At 43.7% G+C, this 24,437-nt stretch overlaps 4 protein-coding genes across 4 annotated transcripts in view; 2 read left to right on the plus strand and 2 right to left on the minus strand.

The window, feature by feature from the left end:
• mst (misato mitochondrial distribution and morphology regulator) overlaps positions 1–7,569 on the plus strand; it is a 30,418-nt gene extending 22,849 nt beyond the window's left edge. The window contains exons 13-14 of the mRNA XM_050189516.3: positions 3,433–3,551; positions 7,308–7,569. Of these exons, the coding sequence (XP_050045473.2) occupies positions 3,433–3,551; positions 7,308–7,495 (307 nt within the window). The 3' untranslated portion in view covers positions 7,496–7,569. The remainder of the gene's footprint in view (positions 1–3,432; positions 3,552–7,307) is intronic.
• Positions 7,570–8,968: 1,399 nt separating this feature from the next.
• On the minus strand, positions 8,969–17,351 carry LOC126542447 (HCLS1-associated protein X-1-like). Its single transcript, XM_050189518.3, has 7 exons — positions 17,154–17,351; positions 16,872–17,026; positions 16,697–16,809; positions 14,483–14,540; positions 12,259–12,389; positions 10,918–11,071; positions 8,969–10,146 (listed from the first exon to the last, which is right to left on the minus strand). The coding sequence occupies exons 1-7, from the start codon at positions 17,210–17,212 to the stop codon at positions 10,022–10,024; spliced, it is 795 nt and encodes a 264-aa protein (XP_050045475.2). The 5' UTR covers positions 17,213–17,351; the 3' UTR covers positions 8,969–10,021.
• A 94-nt stretch (positions 17,352–17,445) lies between these two features.
• On the plus strand, positions 17,446–18,908 carry galla-1 (cytosolic iron-sulfur assembly component galla-1). Its single transcript, XM_050189519.3, has 6 exons — positions 17,446–17,553; positions 17,746–17,829; positions 17,897–18,061; positions 18,125–18,174; positions 18,414–18,459; positions 18,656–18,908. Exons 2-6 carry the CDS (start codon positions 17,784–17,786, stop codon positions 18,754–18,756), a joined length of 408 nt encoding a protein of 135 aa, XP_050045476.2. The 5' UTR covers positions 17,446–17,553; positions 17,746–17,783; the 3' UTR covers positions 18,757–18,908.
• A 110-nt stretch (positions 18,909–19,018) lies between these two features.
• endos (endosulfine alpha) lies at positions 19,019–24,337 on the minus strand. Its single transcript, XM_050189520.3, has 3 exons — positions 24,127–24,337; positions 23,382–23,492; positions 19,019–21,529 (listed from the first exon to the last, which is right to left on the minus strand). Exons 1-3 carry the CDS (start codon positions 24,193–24,195, stop codon positions 21,347–21,349), a joined length of 363 nt encoding a protein of 120 aa, XP_050045477.1. The 5' UTR covers positions 24,196–24,337; the 3' UTR covers positions 19,019–21,346.
• Between the last annotated feature and the right edge of the window lie 100 nt (positions 24,338–24,437).

Raw genomic sequence — 24,437 nt, forward strand, 5'->3', positions numbered from 1 at the left:
CTCCCGAATCATTAGGTAGAGACGAATACATTAAGCCGTAAAATGCAAGGCACTGTGGATCCTCGCTTCAAACACCCCCTTAAAATAAATGTTAAATATGTTTGGCACTCACAGGCTCTTTATTGCCATGAGAAATAAAGAATCTGAACGTAACATTCAACTAATACTTAGGGAAGTTGCCATTAACGTCAATAACATCACCTTGATAACACCAACACAACCTTGATGCAGCTCGATTCGCTTCGATCGCAGCGCCGCCACAGTATTTTTCGTCATCGCTTGCCTCACTGCAAAGCATGCGCCACCCCAGCTGCTCGTCCCACTCATCTGTATTCTAGTACACTCTAGACTAACTTAAGCACACTTACTACAGCATATGGAGGAAGCTACGGCAGCTAGGCTCAAAGAGCATACAAGGCAGCCATTTTAAAATGCCGATGGCGATATGGTAACACAGATTTAGAGTCGTACTCGATTCTAACGTGCACACAATTTTCGGACACATTTCACCGAGAAAAAAGTGCACATTAGATTTGAGTAGATACGGTAATGTCACATGCATTTTTGGAGATTACAACAAAGAACCCAATTTAATGGACCCAGACTATCTCTTGCTGCCCCACCAGCATTGGTGTTTAGCAGCAATCTCATTATTATTATTTGTTTTGAACACATATATACGATTAACTAGAAAGGGAAAGCAAGGAGCAGGCTGGCAACTGCCACCGGAAGGGGCACAACACCTGCCTACTCTTCAGCAATCTCAAGTTCATATGTTTTGACTTAAGAGGAAGCTTTAGCTCGGGTGCTCCTATCTAAATACATGTAAAAGGGGAATTCGTTTTTCTCGGCAACCACTGCACCAAATTTGACGGGGTTTGCTGCATTTAAAAGAAAAGCTTAAAATCTAGTGACTGTTGGTTTCGAATTTTCGATTTCGGTCGTCAAATTTTTATAAAAATTTGGCAAAAATCGCAAATTTTCAGAAAACGAAACTATCAAGTTTACAACTCCGTAACTGAGCAAGAAAAAATGATATCGCAATTCTGTGAATTGTACCTGATAGCACATCTAAAGCGGACAAAATTGATATGTTACACATGAACCTCAAAAAATGGAGTAATGTGTAATTACAACTTTTGCAGAACCTTCGTAAACAACGTAACAAAATCACGTAAGATGTAAACTGACGTATCAAATTTGTCCGCTTTGAATGGTCTAATGGATGCCGTTTACAGAATCGCGATATCTGTTCTTGATGCAGAGCTATTAGCTTGTAAACTTCGTGCTTCTATTTATTTCAAACGTCTGAATTTTTGAAAATCCTTTTAACAAAATTCAAGCCCTAAATCAAAATTCCGCTTCCAACAGTCACTAGAATTTAACTTTCTCTCTCGAATGCAACAAATTTCATTAAAATCGGTCCAGGGGTTATCTCAGAAAAACGTTTTTGCGTTTTTACATGTATTTGAATAGGCCGCGTCGGAGTTGGGCCCGAGCTAAAGCTTCCTCTTAAAACAGGATCTGCACCGCGGTATTATCATGAAATGAAAACAAGGCACTCCTAGCAAAATAAAAATGCAGCGTTTGCAATTGTTTCATTGACAGAGTTGATATAAAGGCACAATTTATTTTCCCTTGCAAGCAATTGTGTAAGACGTTTCAGTCAGGCACATTAATATGTTCCCTACTTCAATATGATATCCCAATTTCTGACCCTCTTTAGTTTTCCTCTTTGGGTTTCATTTGTCCACAGCAACACAGCTGCCTCCATCTTGCATGAATGCACCAAGAGAGGTAGACAAACGTTCAGTGAAAAAAAGAGAGATAAAAGAAAAGAAAGACCACCTTCTCTGCCATCTTTTTCACGTCAGAATATTCTGGCATAGTGCTGCTGCTGAGTACTTACTGCACACACGTGGCATTACATAGCAAGTGCATGCACAACAAGGCATCTGGGTGCAGTAAGACAATGAAGAGGTGCTAAAAAATTATATTTTGTACTCTGCAATACATTGAGATATCGCTTCACATTCAGTATTTCTATAGATTTGAGCATGATAGATGAAATGGACGACTTTAGAAAAGTCAGTGTCGCTTGTGGCGCCTAGGTCGGTTTCAGTTTGGAGGCCATGCACTGTGCATCTAGATACCACCGCCGCTGCAGGGCACCAGGATGAGTTCGCTTGCCATGCTTGCCATCTGAGCGTTCTGAAAACTGCATACTCTGATTGGTCGTCTCTGTGGGTCAGCATGGTGATGCGAGTCGTCCCGAGTTCGCACTGCTTGCACTTCGACACGCACTAAATGTCACACACTGTCTGTGCATGCTGGCCCTATATACAGAAATGCGTGGGGTCAGTAGCTTGTGGTTTTCTTCATGGCCCCACAAGAAACTATTTATGCGCCAAATCATTTTAAATATGATTCTATCCAGAATGGCTCTTTGCATACGAACAGCCAAAATGCAGCAAAGTAGTAGCGTACGTAAAACTTCATGTTCTGATGGTGTGCCACTGTCTTCTCAGCAGTGTGTCTTGGCTGTGCATTTAGAAAAAGCAGGTCATGACTCACAAGCTGCACTGCATGTACCCGGCAGGCAAAAAGCAGGTGTCGGAGCACAGATGCACTAGGCACACCGACTGTGCGGAGATGTGATGGCTGCAGGGCCCGCATGGCATTTTGTGGCCACTTGGGTTGCCCTTATCTTTGTTGTGCTATGTAACCTGTTGAGCTATAGTGTTGTGCTAAGATGGCAGAAGAAAGGGTTGACTCCAGTCAGATGAGGCACATCCTACACGGGTAGCTGCAAGTGAAGCAGACAACAGAGCTTCTTCCCTCAAGACTCCGATAATGCCTTACCTGTGACCGCTTGAGGGCGCGGGTTACTTTCTAAAGTTGTCAATTGGTTTGTATATAGCAGTTATTGCCTTATACAACTGCTCACCATGTATACTGTACTGGACCCATTGTGGTGGATCAGTCGCTATGGTGCTCTGTTGTTGAGCATGAGTTCATGAGCTTGACTCCCGGCTGTGCAGCTGCATCTCAATAGGGATGGAGTGCAGGAATGTTTGTGGACACAGATTTAGGAGCACAATAAAGAACCTCAGGTAGTCAAAATCAATATAGCCCCAGTGAGGGATACCTCGTAGTTGCTATGTGGGAAGGATGTATGCTACATTGTCATTTTATTTCTTGCTAGCATGCCATAGGTGTCTACTCTTACCAGAGATAGGGCCATACATGTATGTATTCGTAACATAAATCTTTGTGAAAAGAAGACTGAACACGGGAGTTGCTTCACTGAAAAGGTCCTCACACCGTAATAATCAGCCCAACTGAGTGCTTTACTAAAACTCTTCATTGTTATAAAATATGTCTGCATATAGTGAGGCAAAGTCAGCGGTGTTGTTTTGTCTCATTTTGTAGGTGGTTGAGGCAAGTAGAAAACCCATCCCGCATCACTTTGTATGGCTTCCCAGACATCTTTGGACCATTTGTAACTTCAACTGGCCTTATTTCTTGCCAAGCCAGAGGTCCACAAACTGGTAAGCTGTCTTCTTTCTTGCCTTGTTGAGCTTCATCATCAAACCCCTTTATTTGTTACTGCTCTACATTTGGATATGGTTCTGGCTTAGTTGCTTGCTTCTGATGTTAAAGCTACCCTTGCCAAACTTAAAGGGGCAGCAAAGTATTTTGATGTGTTCAGGAAAATTAGGACTATTTAATTTCTGTCTCAATGTAAGCGAATGTGGAAGTTGTGGCTGATGAACTTCTTGGGGACACTTCAAGTTAGATAGAGTGCACCCAGGCTACAAATACAACGAACATTCTTAACAGTCAAAATTGCAGTGCTCCTTATAAATACACATTGCATGTTTCAGGGTGTAACCCTTTGTGTGTTCATGCAAATACACACAAAGTCACATACTGAGCCACAGCTGGGACAGCATTGTGATGGCTGCAGACCCTTTTTACTGGCTAGCTCACTATAACCAGATGGTGCTTGAGCTGCACCTAAACATTTCTTACCTCAAGACCAGCTGTCGCCTTCGTGGTGGTTCGATTCCCGGTTATGGTAAACACGTTACAATAAGGGTGGAATGCAAAAATGCTCCTGTACTTATACAGGCGTCACAAGGGTACTTCTGTTCGCTATCGATCCTGATAGGGCTCGCTCATAATTGAGAGTGCAATGTGTGGCACCTGTATTACAATTACGTGCACACTAAATGTGCACCAGGCGGTCGAAAAGAATACAGAGCCTCAGCAATAGTGTGTCCCTGTAACCAAGTGTGTCCCAGTTTAAGAACACTAAACCCCCAAAACGATTTCTTTTAATACGCTAAATATGCTGTACACATTGTCGGGCTTGCTTTCAACCATTTCTTTGTGGCGCCATAGCACAGCATGTATTGGCATAGAGGCTGTGTTTCAGCGAGATCACTTTCAAACTCTCCACATGCGGGTCACCGCTTTCTCTCCATCTGTCCTCTGAGGGCAGCAGTACAGTGGCGGGCCATAAAACACTCGTGGTTGTTTGTCCCCAAGTGGACCACGGGTTCACCCAACTGGTCTGTTCGGGCGGAATTTGTGTCCTCTCTCTCCTGGCGGCTTGAGCCGGCCATGGGATTGGGAATGCAAGGAGAAACTCTCGAACCGTGACACGGTGCCTACTCAAGTCCAATCCATCTGGTCACCTTTCTTTGCTAGCCGGCCTTGCCGAAGGTCCTCGACCCTAATCAGGTGCATACCTCTGCACTGCTTCTGTTCTGAATGCTTGAAAGCTACCCCAAAGAGATGCGGCTCACTCGACGTGCATGGCTATACTGCGTCGGGTTGCCTTCAAAGGTTATTGAGCTGAAGAAACATTGCCCTAGTTGCTCAGCCTTTATTGTGTCACCCTTGAATTGTGGGAGTGTGCGTGTGCACTGCACAGATCGGGGGTAACAGTTATTCAATGCCAAGGCAGTCGTACAATAAATGCCTTCCTTGTACTCTGGGCCTTCTTGTAGTGCTCTGTCTCGCTCCCATAGGAGATGTAATGACTGTCCACTACGGGCACACGAAACACATAAGGCTAAAGCTGACTGTTCCCTGCAATCTCTAACGTGTGCCCATCTCTTAATGGAACAGCGCATTATATTCAATAGATCCTTTGATCTAGCTATTTGGTAGGTGCCACTCGGTGTTTGCCTATTCTTGGTCAATCCTCCAGAATAGCTATGTGCCACTCACAGTCTCTCAGTGTGCATTGGATATGCTTTTTTCTTTAAACTAACACTTACTGTGTTATTAGCCAAAGTCATTTTGTAGCAATTCTTTGAGCAGCTAAAATTTCATTCTCGAACAACTTGGAGCAGACAAACTCTGATGTTGGAGCAGTTTATAGCTTGTATATCTTATTATTGGAGCAGTCTGGGGCATACAATTTTTAATTTAGAACCTTATTATAGTTAAGTGGGGTAACAGTCACAAATTCTTGCATTCTGCAGCATTAAAGAAGGGTTGAAGAGAAGCCTAAATGCATATTTCATCCTATTTTCGTATGTGCTTCCGACTGACATCGTGAAGAAGCTAGGGTAGACATTTTCACATAATGTGTCAGCACCAACTAGCTCAAACTAAGGTTCTGCATGTGACTGACTTCGCTTTACCACACACTAGAAGCACGAAGACATCTTGAGTTGACATTGAGTGATTGGGTTTGTAAGCGCCCCGAATAAACCAAAGGGAGTGACTTTCCTCATCTCTTGGAGTCTCCTTTTCAGAGTCCCCTTGCTGCACGCACCTTCCCTCACCGCTTGCCCTCCCAGTTTGCACTTTTTGATTGCGGCCGTCGCGCTGTGCAGCAATGCAATTGATGCGATATCAGGGTTCACGCTCACTGTGATAAAGAGCAACTGTCCTGGTGCTAGCCAGAACGAAAATCCGATAAAACAAAAAGCCAAAACATGGCAGTACACATGTTTCCACAGAAATAGTGGCAGCAGAACCGTGTGACTCCGCTCCACCAATGGGAAGGCCCGCATAAGCCCCAGGCCTCTTAGCCTGCCCTCGCTCACCAACTCTGGCTGCAAAATAAAAGAATGCCGCTACCTTTAGTTTTATTCATGGAGCACCAGAATACAATAGTTACTTTTACACACACTCCAAGACCAAGGACGCAACACTCTGCACCCTGCCGGCAATCTTTCGCTGGTGCCTGCCAAAGCCAAAGCTGTCAAAGCAGTTCTGGCACAGCGTGGATGCAATTTCAGCTATTTTTGCACTTTCATTGCAATTTGGCACAGAAATTTGCTTCAGTATCAAAATGGCATAATGGGCACGGAATTCCCACCCCTGCTAAGTGTTGAAGCATGTGTTGCATATTTCAGATGCACATTTCAATTCTAATGAGATGGCTTAGTGGCTATGGTGGTCTGCTACAGACTGCAATGTTGCAGGCTCAGTACCTGGCTGCAGCAGCCACATTCTGATGGAATGTAAGAATGCTCAAGCACCAAGCTTCAGGTGGTGCACAATTATGAAACCTTAGGGCTTAAAGTAATCTGGTGCCGACCACTATGGCGTCTCTCATTGCCCGTTTTGCATTGGATTATTATTATTATTATTATTATAGAAACATACATGCACACAAAGGAAACAGGGAGGGAACAAACTGACAACTGCCACTGAGAGGGGCACGCCTGCCTTTTGCATTGAAACGTTAAATACAATCAATATGTGCAAATTCTTGTTTGCCTGTCAGCAGTAACTACAAAATGTGCTGCCTCTGATTAGTACCCCTGCACAGTAGTTGTGAGGCATGCATAGAGCCCTTCTTACTGACATATGAAAATATTTACTGAAATAATCGTTTGCACAGCTTTGAATTTCTAAAGATCACTTCAAATGTTTGTGATGTTCACATCTTTGAAGTGCGTTTCTTGTGTCATGTCAACTTTGTGACCGGCAGCAGAGTGTCATAGCCATTGAGCCACCATGGCAAGTATTTTGTTATACCATGTTGGTAGGTACACAGTTTTGGGTTCCTTTTCATTAAATAAGTACAAGTGCACTTCCAGCCTGAACCTCAGCAACTACGGAAGTTCCAGATGCCTGGAAGGACACCTGCTGGGAAGTTGGCGGTATAGCCAGACTTTTATTTTTTTTACACGAACGAATGCATGGCAATTTTCCTAGCCTTCAGCCATAAGGTGTCAAACCAGCACAGTGCAAGGCCATTTCCCATTTCACACCGAATGCCCCTTTCTGAACTGCATACAGCTCCGCGTTCCTCACTCTCCATTGCATTCTTTCAGGTGTTGACCACATTCCCTCACTGACATGTCTGCAGAATGGATTGGCAGCCAGTGATGTGGTGTCTGAAGTGGTGCAGCGGGGCAGACAGCTGGACTTGGGACGCTTTCACCGCTGTGTAGTTGCTGGGACTGAGCCAGATTTGTATCGAGAAGCTCTTCACAGTGTGCAAGAACTGGGGAGCAGCTAAAGAAGACCTCCTGTTTGAGCTTCCTTACTGTGACTGTCAAACAAAAAAGAAAAATAAATGGAAGTAGCACTCAATGCTTGAATATATGTATCGCAAAAGCACTGAACACCTCAGCGATTTGCACCTCAACTTCATGTTGGACACTTATTGTGAAGTGATGTGGCTGAAATTGCCGTCATGCATGGAGGAGCAGATTTTACAAGAGGTCATTGCATGAATGTACAGTCCTTATGGAGAGGTTCAGTGCCACAAAGTGGCAGTGCCATTTCTGAAATCTTCGAACATGGAATAGCGAGCACCACCATTCCGCTTGATTTCTTTGGTGTTGGAGCAGCTTTGGAGCAGATTTACGGGAGGTCAAGTATTATACCAAGTGGCAGAATACTTGGCCATACTTTGAAGCCATGTTACACATGTTATGTGTAATGTGGCTGTAAAACTTTGCCGACTGTACTAGCAGCTTGCCATTGAAAAAATTTTACCGATGCGTTTGCAGGCTCCTATGCAACGTGTGTGTTAGATGTAACAAGACGTTATTATGTTGTGTTACCTTGCTATGCCGAGTACTTCATTCTTGCAGCGTGTAGCATAGATAGGGGCGAGGCAGAGATGAGCCGTACCGATGTTCGCTGGAAGCAATTTTTATAATCGTGCTCTTCGCTCGCTTATAAATTGTCTTTATTATGTACACTCGCTTATCATGGGCCACCACCTAGAAGTGGCCACTATAAATGCATATGATCATAACCCAGAAGCTGTAGAGGGCGTATACTTTTTAGACTTTACCCTTAGTGGTGAAAATGCAGAGCTGTTATGCATATATCAATAATAATAAGTGGCAAGATTTTCTTCATACCTTTGAGAAAGCAGCTCTATCAAGCAAATTTTTTTTCAGCTTGAAACTACATGACATTTTTTTCTTACCAATTATAAACGATACAGTTAGTAGTGAATTCAACAATCCAGGCAAGCAAATATACTATATGAAATGTGTCTTGCAAATGCATGCTGGAAAGTTTTCCACTTGAAAGATTGAACTTGACTTGAAGAAAAACATTTGACTTGCACCAATCAGCGTTTGTATGCACAGAAAAAACACCCAGAGGTATTGGTGAATTGCTGCACAGATACACACGACGGCAGAAGCACTGAGACAGATGAACGCTCATCTGTCGTCTCGTTTCTTCTGTCGTTGTGTATACCTATGCTGCAATTCACCAATATGTTGTACCAACAAGCCCGAACAACCACATTACCCAAAGGTAGCTTTATGTTTGTTTGCTGGCCCAGAATGAAATTTGTGATCTTGTCAAAAAAGAGGTGTGAATCTTGTGAATTTTTTGCACTGCAAGTTTTATCACTTGGAAAAAATGAGTTGCTTTTTATGGCAGCTTGTAAATCAATGTTTTGGAGGTTATGCACTGATACGCTGGTGCTGACAAAGTAGAAAACTTATCACTGACAAACAGAAAGAAAATAGTAAATGCATTTTTTATTAGCACATGAAACAAGGGTACATGGCTCAAGTGAAAAATACACACGAATTGAACCCAAAGAGCAGAATAGCAGTGCCACCACCACCACCATAACCCCGCAAAGACAAATTTTGGCATGCATCAAGCAAATAAATACAAAATGCAAGCAACAATACGCATTTGGAGCTATAATTAAAGAACAATTATGGCGCTCTTTGGCCACATCTGGCCCTTGTACCAGTAAACTCCAATAATCATAATAAAGAAAAATTAGAGCAGTGACTTCTATCAAAAGCAGTAAGGTGTTAATAAGTGAAAACAAAAGATCACAGGTGTGACAGAACTATATTGTAACCTGCCTCTGAAGTCTTTTGGATAAATTAAAGAGCAGAGCAGAAGCAGTTTATTATAAAGCACACTGTATATGTTGTTATATCACAGTTCTTTACATTAGTTCAGAGAAGCTGGACACAAAGGGAAGAGACGAGAAAGAACTTGGGTCAGCTTTTGCACAGAGAAAAAATGCGCATTGTGACTAGCATATACGAGCACAAAATTATCTTCATTACAAAAGCTTGCAACCTTTAAGGCATGGTAACTAGTGACAGTAAAAACTATCTACTGCAGTATGCTTAAAAATATTTCTAATGTGAGCATTTTATAGCACGAAAGTATGTTAAATGTGCTTACATTTATGTTTTCCCAAGATCCACAGTGTAAATGAATAAATGAACAATATCTCAGAGTTGCACCTAGGGATACGTAGGCCTGGGCAAATTTTTCAGTGTTCGTGTAGCTCCAATTTGTGTTTGCAAGAACCTCACAAGTATGGCTTAATTAGTATTCAGCTATAGCACATCTTAGTAGTGCTTTTTTCATTAATCTCTCTTCAAATACAGACTCCATTTTACACTTGTTTATAAGCACTGTCACACAGTCTGCATTTCTACTTGTGAATTAAATCTAATATCCACCCTGCTTCGTTACGCAAGTATCGCCTATTGTGCATGTTTTGTTGCAGACATGCAATTCTAAGGTCGAAAACCGCTGTTTATTGCGGCCTGCTTTGTGGACGGAAGCCAAATAGCCTGCGGAAGATGGTTCCATCGGTTGTACTGTGGTCAGAGGTAATTGCTGATGATCCCTGCCACATCTGTTCGAATGCTGCCTTATCGCCTGTAAGCAGAAAAAAAAAAAAATCTAACCACATATTCCACTCATCAACAGAGCTCTCCAGCACCTCTTTTCGTCAGTGCAATGAGACAGAATTTCTCAAGAGACACGGCAGAATAAGTCTAACCTAGCAAAACGAAACTGCATATTTTGTTACATAACACATATAGCCTGCTTTTTAATTGCCCTCAACCACTGGCAGTTTCAACATGAACACATTGTTTCACAGTGCACCCTTTTACAAAGGCAGTGTTTGTGGTTGATCTAGACCATGCAGGCTGCTATTGGTAAAAAGGCAGTTTTGTGTGGCTCTGATGCTGTTTGACATTTTCAAATGCAATGTAGCCGTACTGCAGAGAAGGCTATGTTCAGGTACAGACACCGAGAGTATTTCATTGCAAAATTTTTTACCAGGGATCACCATGGCATGTCATTCAAGCGCAGTAACCACTCTGGTCAAGTGATGGTGCTGTCATCTACTGTCTCAAGTCGAGGTGGAGTGTCAGGCAAAGGAACATCCCAGAATATGATAATCTACTTGTTTTTTTCTTCGTTTTCTTTAAATGAGCTAGCATGATGTGTGTGAAAAGTGTAGCATTACCTAATCAGCAACATATTAGGCAATCCTTATCTATCTTATCACTAAGGTTACATAGTAGCTACTGACTCTCTCTAAAGCATATCTGCTGCTTCTATAAAAAAAAATCATGTATTAAGTCGTTGCCAGGTTTTCATACTAGAGCAGCAAACACAACAAAGCAAAATTTAACTTGCCTTCATCCATGTTTACATACTGTTCCTGAGTTTCTGTGACTCCATCTGGTCTTTTGATGGTACGAACAGTCATAGACTGGTCACCCAGGCTCCGGCGCTCTGTAACTTCCTCATTGCCTTGGGCATCCCGGACAACTGTGCGTTCCTGAATTTTCTACAAGAAACACATCAAGGCAACGGGGAGAAAAACATTTTAATTCACACTGGTTTGTGAACCCCTCAATCAAACAAACAAAAGGGTTTGTGTATTAATGGTTTGCTAGCAAGCTTACACTTCATTTCTGCTTGCTGCAAAAGACAATGCAAGTTAAAAAGAAATCTAAGGTCTTGTCAAGATTTTTTTTAAATATGTCATGTGATATTGCCCATAGTGGTTAAGGATATTACAAACATTCCTAGCTTGAAGCACTATTTTTAGTTAGCTGTTTACAGAGAAGTAATCATGCAAAGGATCTGTGTGCAGACTTCCTGGTTGGTGCTAAGAAGCTTCTTGGCATTATATTCTGCCATTTTCCCCAAAAAAATTGTAGTTCTCGAAATGTATGTGATATCATTGGTTGCCCTTGTCCCTTTGTTATAGGAATTTCAAAGTTAGCGTATTAGCAAGTTCAAAGGAAATAGCATTACTGTTCTGCAAACAAACTTTGCAGGAAGTGAGTTTTAGTAAACCACGATAGTGTGTTTTTTGTGCAGGACGCTATTCGACTATGGTTTAATTTTCGCACACAGAGTGCACATAAAGGATTTTGTCTATTCACCAAGCCTTGCGTGTGTCTCCAAAAAGTGAAAGAGTCGGCACAATGACAGCAGGGAGCGTGTTGTATTTGTACTTTCCGTGTATGCTGATTCATGGTGAAATCAGTACAAGCCTGTCGCCCATGACCTCCAACATCCCCCCAATCTCAGAGTCCATCTGCCATCGTGGATATTTTTTGACTTCACGAATAGGTGGCGCAGCCATCTCGGAACTTTCTCTCATTAGGCCTCGACATGTTCAAAACGACAAGCAATCTAGAAAAATCCGTAAGATTATTCATAATACTCTGTCACTGAAGTGGCCTGAGACTAAGCGAAAGCTGTTTGCACAGTTGTTTGCTACGAGTGAAGTGAATTCTAGAAAAGCAACACCAAATTCAGTACTGACTGGGTGGCTAGGACTGCCGCCACGCTTTTATGTAAACTACAAAAACCGGCTAAGACGGTAGCATTAAATAAGAAATAGCGTGTGTATGCTAAACGTCATGGGTCGGTTAGCGTTCTGCACATGTGCATTTGAATCCCGCTATTACACTAAATATGCTAAATTGAAACTGTCTAATGCTAACAGCCTCCTTCACCTACCCCATTGTGTGAAGAGAAGGTGCGCAGTGAACTGCTGCTGCCTCCCCAGTCAGGAACCTGCTGAGGTGCCTCAAATGGGACTGGGGCCAACAGGCTGTCCAGGCCACTCCTGGCCACATGCTCATCCAGATCTGCATTGGTGAATGGACACCATCATAATAGTCACACCAACTTGCTGTGGTGTCACCGCCTGTGACACTGCAGTGGTGTGGTAACAGTCATAAATAGACAGAAATGTCAACTAATTTTAGACTGGTGAAGTTATCTTTTCAAAACACCATTTGAACTTCCTTGGCGGAAAAGCATCATTGGTGAAAAAAGCAAGGCCGAACTTCTCCACAGAATTAAAATGTTTAAGTTTGCACCAGCCTTAAATTAAATTCTGGTGTTTTACATGCCAGAACCAGAATATGATAATGAGGCATGTCACAGTGGGGGACTCTAGAATAACCTGGACCACTGATACGACCTTGACCGGGTAAGGTGGGTCTTCACCGCAAGAATCGAGAAATGACGACGAAGCCAGGCATCGTGATGATGAATAAAGTGGAAAAGATTGTATTCACTCCATTGGTGCATGATGTGGGGATGCGCGACTCTCACGCGTCCCCTGATATGTTGGTTTTCCTGCATGGCTCGCGTGGCCTGGTGCCCGCGGCGGTCAGAGTGGTTGAGGCGCAGTGCGAGAGATGGCGCAAGTGTTGCGCTGCTAACGCCGCCTCACGGCAGGGTTACTTGGGGGCGCAGGGGAGAACAGGCTGCTCTTTCCCGGCGGATCGGCGAACAGCGGGGACGTCCCGCGCGCACGCTGACCCATGCTTCTGCGAGACCGCCTCGCGTGGCCTGCCTTTGAACGCGCCACCGTTCGCGTGACCGTACGCACGAACGACCAGGCGTTGGGATCCAGCATGGGGCGAACATATTCGCTCGTTATCCGGTCGCGGTGAGTCGGACTTCTAGATTTGTCGCGCGCCCACCGGCATGTTTTGTGATAGCAACTCGGCTAGCAGGCATTGATCTAAGAAAGGTGCAATAAATGCCCTTGTGATTGTTTGCACTACTGTGTTGTTGTTCCTTTGTCCCAAGAGTACGGGAGGAGAACCCCACAATGAATATGACTCTCATCTGAGTCTTGAGCAGTTCTCTTTAACACGGGGTCGGGATGGCTTTAAATAACCCCTGGAAGCCCTTTGTTTGTCGACGTCTTCGTGGAGAGCCTGTGGAAGTAGGTTCTGCCGTCGACCCTGCCCTTCTGGTTTTCTTTCCTTCGTCCGCCCTATTGAGTCGGCTTGGGGAAAAAGGCGTTGACGCTGTTTCAAAGAATAGGGCAATTATCTCGACACAGGGATGCCCGCTTGAACGCTTCTCACACTTGACGGGTCAATAATACGGGGGCTAAGACGGCCTTAATTACGTGGTTGTTGACGTCTTCCTGGGGAGCCTGTGGAAGCATTAGTGCATTTGTCAGGCTCTGTCGTGAACAGCTTCCTGCCCTTCAGTTCGACTTCTCTTCGCCCATCCCTTTGTGTCTGCTTGGGGAATAAAAGGGTTGACGCCGTTTCGGAGAAGAGGGCAATTATGTTGGATGCCTGGAACTTGAATGCCTCTCACACCTGACAAGTCAAGCATAACACCACCTGGGGTTCTTTAACGTGCACCCAATGCACTGTACATGGGCGCTTTTGCATTCTGCCCCCATCAAAATGCCGCTGCAGCAGCTGGGATTCAATCCTGCGCCCTCAAGCTTAACAGCACAAAGCCGAAGCCACTACACCCCCACAATGGGTAAATGTGCACCAGCCTGACCTCTGCAGTATTCATACCAAAAGAAGATATAACATGGAAAGTATGAATACTGCACAAGACCACAGCTCAATGGTGCACAAACACTAATATAATGATCCATTATTAAGCTTTAGTGGTTCCACAAGGGAGAATGCAAGGATGGTGGGGAAGACGCATGTTTTCAATCTGTGACTGCTTCCAGAAAATGCACTTGCACTACAGACGTCCCAGTAACATTACAAATTTTTTTTAATTCGCAAGCTCAATATTTTGAAATTTTCAGTCTAGTTTGAACTTTTGGAATTATCTGCAGGCACTAAATTTTGTAACATTGTGTCTAATTACCTAGACCCAAATTGCTGACAGTATGAACCTTTTGTGACTTGTAGGCCATGCATGACAATGGCAAGAAGGTTGTTTACAGTACTCCATGTCTTACCTATATCCTTATAAGGATTCTCCTCTGGCTGGGCAGGTCCAGGGGGCAGGTGAGGAAACTGGAAAAAAATAGTTATTTTGTTACAATAAGTGAGACTTATCTCCACATATCACACTGATCTGGAATTCCTGTGCCAACTAAAAGAATGAGTTCTCAGAAGGAAAAGGTGATGCTGATCATATAAAACAAGACAAAGACAGAAATTTCAACTCCCCTATAGGGACAACATCGATTTCACTAGGGTAATGAATACTGCCATCTCAGAATAGCAGTTAAACATCACTACTGCAAGAATAAGTGCTCTCTGAATCATTATTAGCGCTGTCACAAACTCCATTACAAACCTACAATACCAGCACATGCGTTAACTCCCCCAATCCTTTCTTACCATATTGCCTGCTTTTCTTCAATAGGATTTGATGGCATACCCGCCCATCAGAAACATGCATCACCAAATGCAGCTTATGTCATTCAGAAGGAGAGAATACATTAAGTGGTTTACTACCTAATTCTTTCCACATGCTATTTCTAATCCACCAAAATACTTGAAGCTGTGCACACATTTATCAAAAGTAGATCAAATAAGGAACGTAAATTACTGTATTTATGAAAATGTTCTTTACAGAGTCACAAATTTCTGGTGTGCAACTGTCATGGAGCGTGTAACAAATGTGGTTATGGTGCAAAGCGTAATCGATCGCACTGTTTGATGTCTGTACTTGGTTATCAACATAAAGAGTTTCATAAACTTTTCGTGGTCAGTTTCTTGAGGTGCCTCATAACAGGTGTATAGAAGACAAAGTACGGTCACAGCAATGTCACACTATTCCTCTCCAACAGGTGTCCCACATTTCAGTTTCAAATATTTTTTAGCACTTTATTTACTTTTATGCACAATGTCAGTAGAAGTAAAAACTAGTAGGAGTGTGCCAATATAGTTTCCAATAACAAATCTAATGTTAAGGTATTTGATTTGCTATTCAAAACAAAAAGGCAGCATTTGACTTTTCGAACAGTTCTAGAATACTTTGCAAATGTTCAAACATATATGGCTGGGAGTTCATCTTTCCAACAACAGGATGAGGCATCCACGGTTGACGGCCAGACCCAAATGGAAGACAGTAAACAGATATTTGTAAAGAAAATCTTCAATATCTCAGTGCCAGTAAAGAAACAACAAAGGCTTGCATCGTTGAACAAAAGAAATTTAATATTACACACAACAGCAAATTTTGACATGCACAAGTTGTACATTCTGGTGGTGTCGGATAACGTGAAAGAAAGCGCGAGATTTCAGTAGTAGCGTGACAGTACTTTGCAGTACCTGTGACCCAGACGGCAAATCAAAGGTCCTTCATTTATCCTGTGCAACACACCGCAATAAATCCTTCAGTTGAGAGTTCAGTGCTGGTGGTGTGTGGTTACATCTCTACATCCTGGCTTTTTATGTGCATTATATTATGAAACATTATCAACCTGCCTAAGTTGCAGTGTTTACCAAACCACAGAAAATTGTTCTCCCAAGATAATGCTGGGAAGCCCGCTTTCTTGAACTCCAACTCAAGGTATCTCAAGCTGTCGCAATAAATTTCTGAATTTTGTTATCTAATTAATCTATATGCTGTGCCTGGAGACGTAGCAATTAGGTCCACAACATCAACTGCACTTCAGTTATTCAAACTAAAAGCTCGGAGAACAAGCAGTTGTGTTCTTCCTGCTAAATATTATTTCAACCTGGTGAAGCTTTAACTAATATGCAGAACTATCACGTTTGTTCGTATTGGTAATAAAATGCGAGTCAAAATTCAAGCAACTGACTGTCCACTCTGCAACTTCCATGCCCTTAGCCCACACATTGGTGGATACCGAACTTTACCTATGATGATCACACAAGAAATTGCTCACTAGATCTGTGCTCCGAAATAAGTTTAAGCAAACATTAACACGATGCAGTCAGCTCCTATTGAAAAGATCGAAAAAAGTAGAAGGAAATAAAAAAAGGAATATGCACAATAATTATTTGAAAGCTATTACGAGGCAACTAAAAATATTTACCTCGCCTTTAAAAATCAATAATCGAACCCCTATGGCAATGTTGATGGCGTTTCGCGCTGTCAGCCTTCTACATTGCCGGCGTATGGCAAGGACGCGCCGCGCGGTTGATAGCGTGCATCACCGAACGCAACAAATTTTCGGTCTTCATTTGGCTCTTACCATGTCTGGAGCCCTCAGGAATGGATCACGGTAGTCCGGAACTTTGAGCATGTGATCACGCAGGTGGCCTGTCTCGCCAGGATCTGGTCCTTCTACAGCGGGTACGTCGGTTCCTGCATTATAGAGTGCGTACACGTCACACGGCTGTTTTGGGCAACAATCCAAATTATCTGACCATGGGGGAAAGGAGGAAACTCAGCCAGCCCGAAGTTGCGGAAGACGCTGTCAAGGTGCCTGAACATATCCCACGGGTCGCCGAACATTGAGCCTTCGTATGGGTTGTCGTCCCGTCCTAAACCACCATTGTCCGGGTACGGTGGGTCTCCCAAACTACGCAGGAGTAACAACACTATATTATTTCTTGATGATTTTGAATATAAGCAGCTCAAACAATGACTAGCTGCCAGTCGACACACACCAGGACAACGTTACCGAAACCAAGACGCAGGCAGCTCACCTCGGTTCCCTGCGCGGTGGAAAGCCCATGAAAGATCGAAAGAAATCGTGGAGGTTCATAGCGTCCAGGTGCCTCTCAGTCTGCTAAAAGTGACGAAGTGCTCCCCTGACACATCAACGATCACCACCTGACGGCCTAGATTTTGAAGGACATCAATTAATTAAAGAACAGCTGCTCGAACGTCCTCACCGAAATTTCTTGAATGATGCAATCGCGATGATGCTGCTGCTAGATAGTCTTCGATCGGCTGTGGCTTTCTTTGGCTTGGCGGACGATAGGAACGGCCAGCGGCCTAGAAGGCCGACCATGGGCCGACCAACGAATCAGCAGCCACTGCGGTTACAAAATGCCGCGACGGTCACTGAAGTTCCGTGGAAAATGTGCAAATGAGCTTTAGAAGGTAAAGTCCTGCTTTTCACCACGTCTACCATTTCACTATTTGGAATCGGCACAATGTGTTGTCATGAGTTTTTTTAGTTGGCTTAGTGAGGGCAATCAGCCGCGGAAACACATTCCGCCCACTTGTACACCTGTTTACAACCTACTCGCAGTCACCTCTTGACAGTTCCGTTCTTAATGTCTCGTGCAACAGGAAACAGGACCATCGTGATCACCGTGTCCTGTTCTAAAATGGGTGTTGAGGACGGAAATCGAAGGCTTGTCGAGGAGGTCTACGGTAACCAAAGTCGACTACCGGTGCGTTGTAGAATTTCGAATGACTGAGGAAATACTTTTACCCGCAGATTTGATAAAAGACATTCGTGATCCTGAGAAGCCTCACACACTGGAAGAGCTCGGTGTTGTGTCCGAGGAGGAGATAAGCGTCAATACTGATAGGGACGCCTATAGTTATGTGAGCGTCACCCTAATACCGACCGTGCCTCATTGCCACCTCGCTGCCATCATTGGTGAGCAGACAGAGGCAGTGTTGCTACTTTGAAATTTACCCTTCTTGTTTTTCATTTACACAGGGCTCTGCGTAAGGACAAAGCTTGAGGAAAACTTGCCTTACAATTTCAAGGTGCGTAGGACTACATGCTTAGTTGAAATTGTTGCTAATAGCTAAACAGTGAAAAGGTGTAGCTACATAGTGCGTACTAACTGAAGAGCGTGTTTATTGCACGGTATATTAAACATTCGAACTCCTCGTTTCAAAATAGCAGTGAGAGTCGCTTAAGTGTAGTCTGCAGAGTTTGCCTCATTACCAATGGATGCATAAGTAACGATATAAAAATAGTCTGCCTTTTTTTTTTTTTTCAGCTTGACATCTTCATTAAGGAAGGTTCTCACACAACTGCTGCTGAATGTAAGGCTATCATTCCTGCCCAATTGAGCGCTGTTCCCACAGCAGCACACATAATCTAACTCTTCTTGTGCAGGGACTGGACATTACTCGTTCAGTTGTGGATAACGTAACTGTGTATAAATGGAATATAGAGAACTCCATTCTTAACAATAGCTGAAGAACATGCAGTGATGCCGAATTTCACTTGCCTTTGCAGTGAGCAAGCAGATCAATGACAAAGAAAGAGTAGCCGCAGCAATGGAAAACAAGAACATTAAAGACATGGTGCAGAGCTGCGTCTCCTACGAGACCATGTAAAGGACTCTTCAGCTACGCTTACATGCGACCAGTAAACGATTACTTTCCCATTTCAGTCAGCTGAAACTACAAGGCGACAAGAAAAGTTCCCATCTGCTTGATGTTTTTGCGGCCCATGTCTTAATATTAAATACCGCAAATTATTCACATTATTGTAGAAGTCTTGCCTTCTTGAACTGTGAAGGAGGTCTGCTGCTGATGGTAAGTGCCAGTCTGAACAGACAGCTCTTGCCCATACTTACCAAGCCATTTAATACAAGAATACAATTTAACAGCCATTTAATACAAGAACAAGCACTGGCGAAGTGCAGCAGTGAACAAGACGAAGGTACTGACCAACGGGACACACTTGTGAACGAAAAGTTTTGTGAACCCAGCCTGCAATTGTACATGTGCCTGTAGCCAGCACTTGCTAGTCAAGAAAGGCGCATGCATCAGGTTGTGCCTCTCATGAGGCTAATTGCAGTTTTGTTGCAAATCATACAATGCCCTGCATGAAACTGATAGAGACCAAGTTCTCATATGTCAAGAAATTTTTACATAGAAACTGTGACCCAAACACTTTAAGGCATGTTCATACCTGTCTGTGCCAGTGTGGCCTTTTCACGAGATTCCTTCAATCACATGCACAATGGGCCTGGGCCATCCAGTTCCTGCCAGGATACTCTCAGCAAAGGTACAAGGTCACTGACTTCACTCAACATTGGCATCAACCCAGGTCCCTTCAGTATTCAGCAAGTAAAAGATTTATTTCAACCCCAGAAGTCGCATTCACTAAATGCTACACACATCGACTACATCTTGATGGTTGGCTCACTCCAGTCTCCAAGTACAGGCAAATGTGTCAGAGCTGTCCTGGATTGATAGGACTTGACCCTACATTTACTCTCCTCATCAGTAATGCTGAGTATGTTTACAATGCTTTCTGATGCTTTCTCAAGCAATTTGAACTGGCCTGTACTGCATGATGCAAAGTGTGTTGAATGCTGGACACTGAAGCTACAGTGCAGTCTACATGTAACAGTGCTGGGCAGTTGGAAAATTTAACTGTTATAGCATTGTCATGCACAATTTCAATAGACAGTGCAGTATACATAGCCCTTTGTTGTAACTACTTATTGTCATGTGCATTAAGAACTATTGCGAGACTATGAAAGAACACATGAGCACATGGCAGAGAAGTCTAGTTCTGATGACGCACTGTGGCCCAAATTGAAAGCACCAATATTCTGCCAGCTGCTGGCACCCACAGCAGGCGAATCTGCCTAGGTGGCCATCAAGAATGCAAAAACAAATGGTGCATACTGTGCCATGCACCGCACATCAGTACCAGTGAACACTGCTTTGCAGCCTAGAACTGAGTGAACTGTTCACCTTAATATCTAGACACGCTGACATTTAATGCAAGCAAAAAGCAGCATCAATTGTCGTCTGATGAACTTGGCCATGGCGTAGTGCACAGATATAGTAGGTATCAGCACAGACTACATTTAGAGGAGGTTTTCAAAATGAAGCCAATCAAATTTGCTTGCTTGAATTGGGCGACAGCTAACGTGAAGTAGTGCATCGCTTTATTCAGTTACTTTTCATTTCAACCAGACTGCTTTCAAGGCTATTTACCAAGCACTCATGTACTCCCTTTCATAAAACTCGCATATCGTAAGTGCACAGCACCGCATTTCAAAGTCACTTGTAAAGTTTTTGGTGAGCACTGAAATAGCAGTCTTGAGCATGTTAAGGTTTGTACAGACTTTTATTTACATGTGTTTGGCTCAAACAGTTAAAGCAGCGTGCTGCATGCTTGAGAAATGCACAGGAGGCGGTGTTAACAAGGTATGACCAATCAAGGCCATGTCATTTGTCAAATTCTAAGCTACTTTACCAACAAATGGCTTTATAATGTGCTTGTATATGCAATGGGAAACACTTGGCAGCACAAACCTTATGTTTTGTAGTGTACGAAATATTTTTTGAACCGTGCTAGTGCAGTTACTGGCACAACACGCTGCAATGTAACTTTACTGAAATTGCGGGAAAATTTTTTTAAGATGACACACTTACAAGTCCTTTGTAGTTCTCATCCGATTTTGTTTGGAGGCCAGTCATTGCATAAAATAGTTGTATTTAAAAAGAGCTGTAAAAGCATTAAAAGACTGCACATTCCCAGCAGGTTTAGCTGCACCACTCCAACTGTTGAACGAGGCCTTTTGCACTAATATTTTTACAGACTACTACAAGGGACAAATCTATCCAATATGATACCTGTATTGTTGGTAAATTAAGCCCAAGCATGAGATACCGTCATAAATTGACGGCTGAAATGATCAAAAGGGGCACCGGTACATTCAACTTTGAACTTGTAACAGAACACAAAACACCAGATGCTATTAAAGTTAGCCCAGTCTTGCCAAATCGAGACTGGATCTCATAAGCACCTGACCAGTTCAGATCCAATGGCCACTGTGCTTCCAGTAGTGAGCAACGGCGCACCACCCGAGCACCCCCGTGTGTTGCACTCAGGGGCAACAACAACAAAGGAGTTTCATGTCACCCAGAGCCCCGTAGGACGGGCAGCCCCACTTTGCACCTTCTAGGATGAAAGCCCTGTGGCCAGCTTGCTCTGTACCAGCGAGGTCTTGCGTGGCGGCAGCGACTCCACTGTGGGGATGGTCTCCCCCGTGGGGTTCTGGGGGACGGCGGGGGGCACCCGTGGAACCACTTTCTGGCCCTTAGCCTTAGCCATGTTGTAGTCTCCGGAGTCGAAATATTTTTGCTGCGCACACAAAACAAAAACAGTGACATATTAAGAACAATGTTTCCTTTTCGAACTTGCACCCAAACCACAGCACCGGCAGATTAGTATGAACTCACAAATTTCAATGTAATCTTGCATTTTTGAATCTTTTTAGGCCTGGACAGGCACAAGGAGCTAGGACAGGAAGTCCAAGCCTACCTTTCATATATGCATCTTTTCTGGCTAGCGGTAACAGACGTTTCTGGCATTCCATGAGTGTTATTTACCAATATAGTTTTACTTAGCATTCACTTTTAGAGTCCCTTCAACTTTTGCATGTGCAGATACCAGCATAAAAGAAAACATGTAGACAAGCTGAGAAGGAAGCTTAAAAATTGAAAATTAAATTATGGGGTTTTAAGTGCCAAAACCACTTTCTGATTATGAGGCATGCCGCAGTGGGGGCTCCAGAAATTTCGACCACCAGGAGTTCTTTAACGTGCACCTAAATATAAGTACACGGGTGTTTTCGCATTTCGCCCCCATCGAAATGTTGCCGCCGTGGCCGGGATTTGATACCGCGACCTCGTGCTCGGCAGCCTAACACCATAGCGAGAAAGAAACTCGACTGCAGCATTTAGGAAACTATGCGACATGGTGTACTGCTTGTTAAACAAGCCAATTACTATGTCAGAAACTTGTGCTTGCTCGGAAGGCAGGTATTGGCAGACAAATGCATAGTCCCTCTCCTTGTTTCACACATGCTGCAGCAGTGCTTTTAAGTGCATGAAACTTTCTGCCAAATCGTAGAGCAAGCTGTTCGTAACGTTTTAGTGCTTCAACCTACATCAGCATCTGCTTAAGGCTCACTCACACTAGGCCGACTGGACTACCTACTGTCGGCAACAGCGTTTTATTTCCTTCGTGTCAGCGCCTCTGTCACACTGTACCAACGCCGAGCTCTCCTCCGACTGTCGGCAGGTTGTCAGCGTCAGTACAGTGTGGCAGACGCGCCAACACGAAGGAAGAAACGCTGTCACTGAAAGTCGGCAGACCGAAATCGGTGTCAGGTCGGCCTAGTGTGAGTGACCCTTTAGCAAGACTTCACGATTTCATCTTGCCTGATATATCACCTGCATCTACAGTAGCTGGCAATATACCGTCATACCAATATCATATCAAATGTATCCATTGTGATCTGGTACTTAGTTCCTCTACTTGGCGCCTTATGGTAGGGTCTCTTCCCTAATTTCGTTTTGTTGAACATGTCCAAAAGTTGGATTCCTTGAAGCCTTGATTCATCACTTGTTGCACACACTCAATTTGAAGTCGTTTTTGTTCCACTGTTTCTCTCACTGCTTCTGCATGGACTTCACACTACTGCTTACGAAATGCCAACACTCTGTTTTATGTGAATTCGCACAGCTTTGTCTTCACCCACTCCATCTTTGGCACTTCGTTACACTAACTTGTCTCAGGTCCTTCAAATTTTGGAATGCACATCTATCTTGAACTCTTTTTGTTCCAAATTTTATCAAAATCTCTTCCTATTCCCCCAAGATGACTCCTAAAAACTGGAAAAATGAATGTGTCATTACGCGCATTGCTTACAAAATCAGTTTCCTAGGGCTTAGTTTCTTATCCTAGTAAAAGCATCTGGTGCTAAAACAATATCTGCAGGCTCCATATGACACGAAGCTTTTAGCTTCACGTAATTCAACATGTTTGCACTGGTGCACTGGTTAACAAAATACAGAAAAGACCATTTGGTGGGCTTTGACGTGTCAAGATGTTAAAGCATTTCGGACACTTCCAAGAGCTAACGAATGCACTAACTTCTCTCATCATCAGCCCTACATTCTGAAGAACAACTATGTTATGCGAGTCTCACCCCTTTGTTCAGTCGTTTCTGGAGGAACAGCGATCCTCCGGGCCTCGCGTTCGCCGGGTACTTGGACTTGAACTTTGCCTCTTCCTCCAGTTCTGCTTTCCGCATCGTTTGCTGTCAAAGGACAAGAATATGTCGGTTGACTTGCGCGACATGTTTCGACGCACAGCTACGAAAAGCAGCACTCCGCGCAGGAAAAAATTCTGCGGCGTTATTAGCTTTAGTCGAGTGCCAAGTCACTGAAGCTGGAATAAAACGGCGAAAACGTGACTACACGGAAGCGCAGCGCACAATCCTCGATCTATTTCACAGGACACTACCGAGATTTCATCGTTTCCATCGGAAGCAGCTTAGTAACGAATCGAGCAAGAAAACTACAAACGTGTTGAACAAAGAATGACCAAGCGCATGTTAGACATAAATGATTCATTTTAATTCAGCAAGTAGCTTATTATGAAGCAGTATACGGGAGTACAGAAAACAGCATGGTATCAGGCGACACTGGTTAAGTAACGGCATTCAATACAACGTTGCAACTACGCGTTAGGTCTGCTGCCCGCTGTAGCCGTGAACAGTAAAAGGCTAGACGACGGAACCCACCTCTGCCCCGCAGGAAAGATGACATGGCCAACAATACTCGAAGTCGAGAGTGACACCCGTGAGTTGCGTGAAATCCTCTTTGAAAGTAATAAGTAGACTGTTACGAAGAAGCCGTTATTTGGGATAAGCCTAAGAGCGACGCTCTCACCTGTTCATCTTTCTCTGCATTTTCGGCACTTGCAGAACATCCTGCGCCTTGACTGTCATCAGTGGCCATGGCTTTACCAACGGTAAGCGAAAGCCACAGAAAACTCGGCAAAACAAAGTCTTGCTGCTAGGGGAACACAAGTGGTTGGACCGGTGATCGGCGATAACGGCTAGGCAGCTGCTTTACCACAGAACACCTACATAGCTTTACGGCTTTGGATCCAGTGACAAGGCGGACAGCCAGAAAGAGCCGGTAGCACGTGACCAAAATACATTCGTAAAAAATCCCTTGTTATAAAGTCAGAATATGTA

The sequence above is a fragment of the Dermacentor andersoni genome, chromosome 2 (assembly GCF_023375885.2).
Source record: "Dermacentor andersoni chromosome 2, qqDerAnde1_hic_scaffold, whole genome shotgun sequence".
NCBI lineage: Eukaryota > Metazoa > Arthropoda > Arachnida > Ixodida > Ixodidae > Dermacentor > Dermacentor andersoni.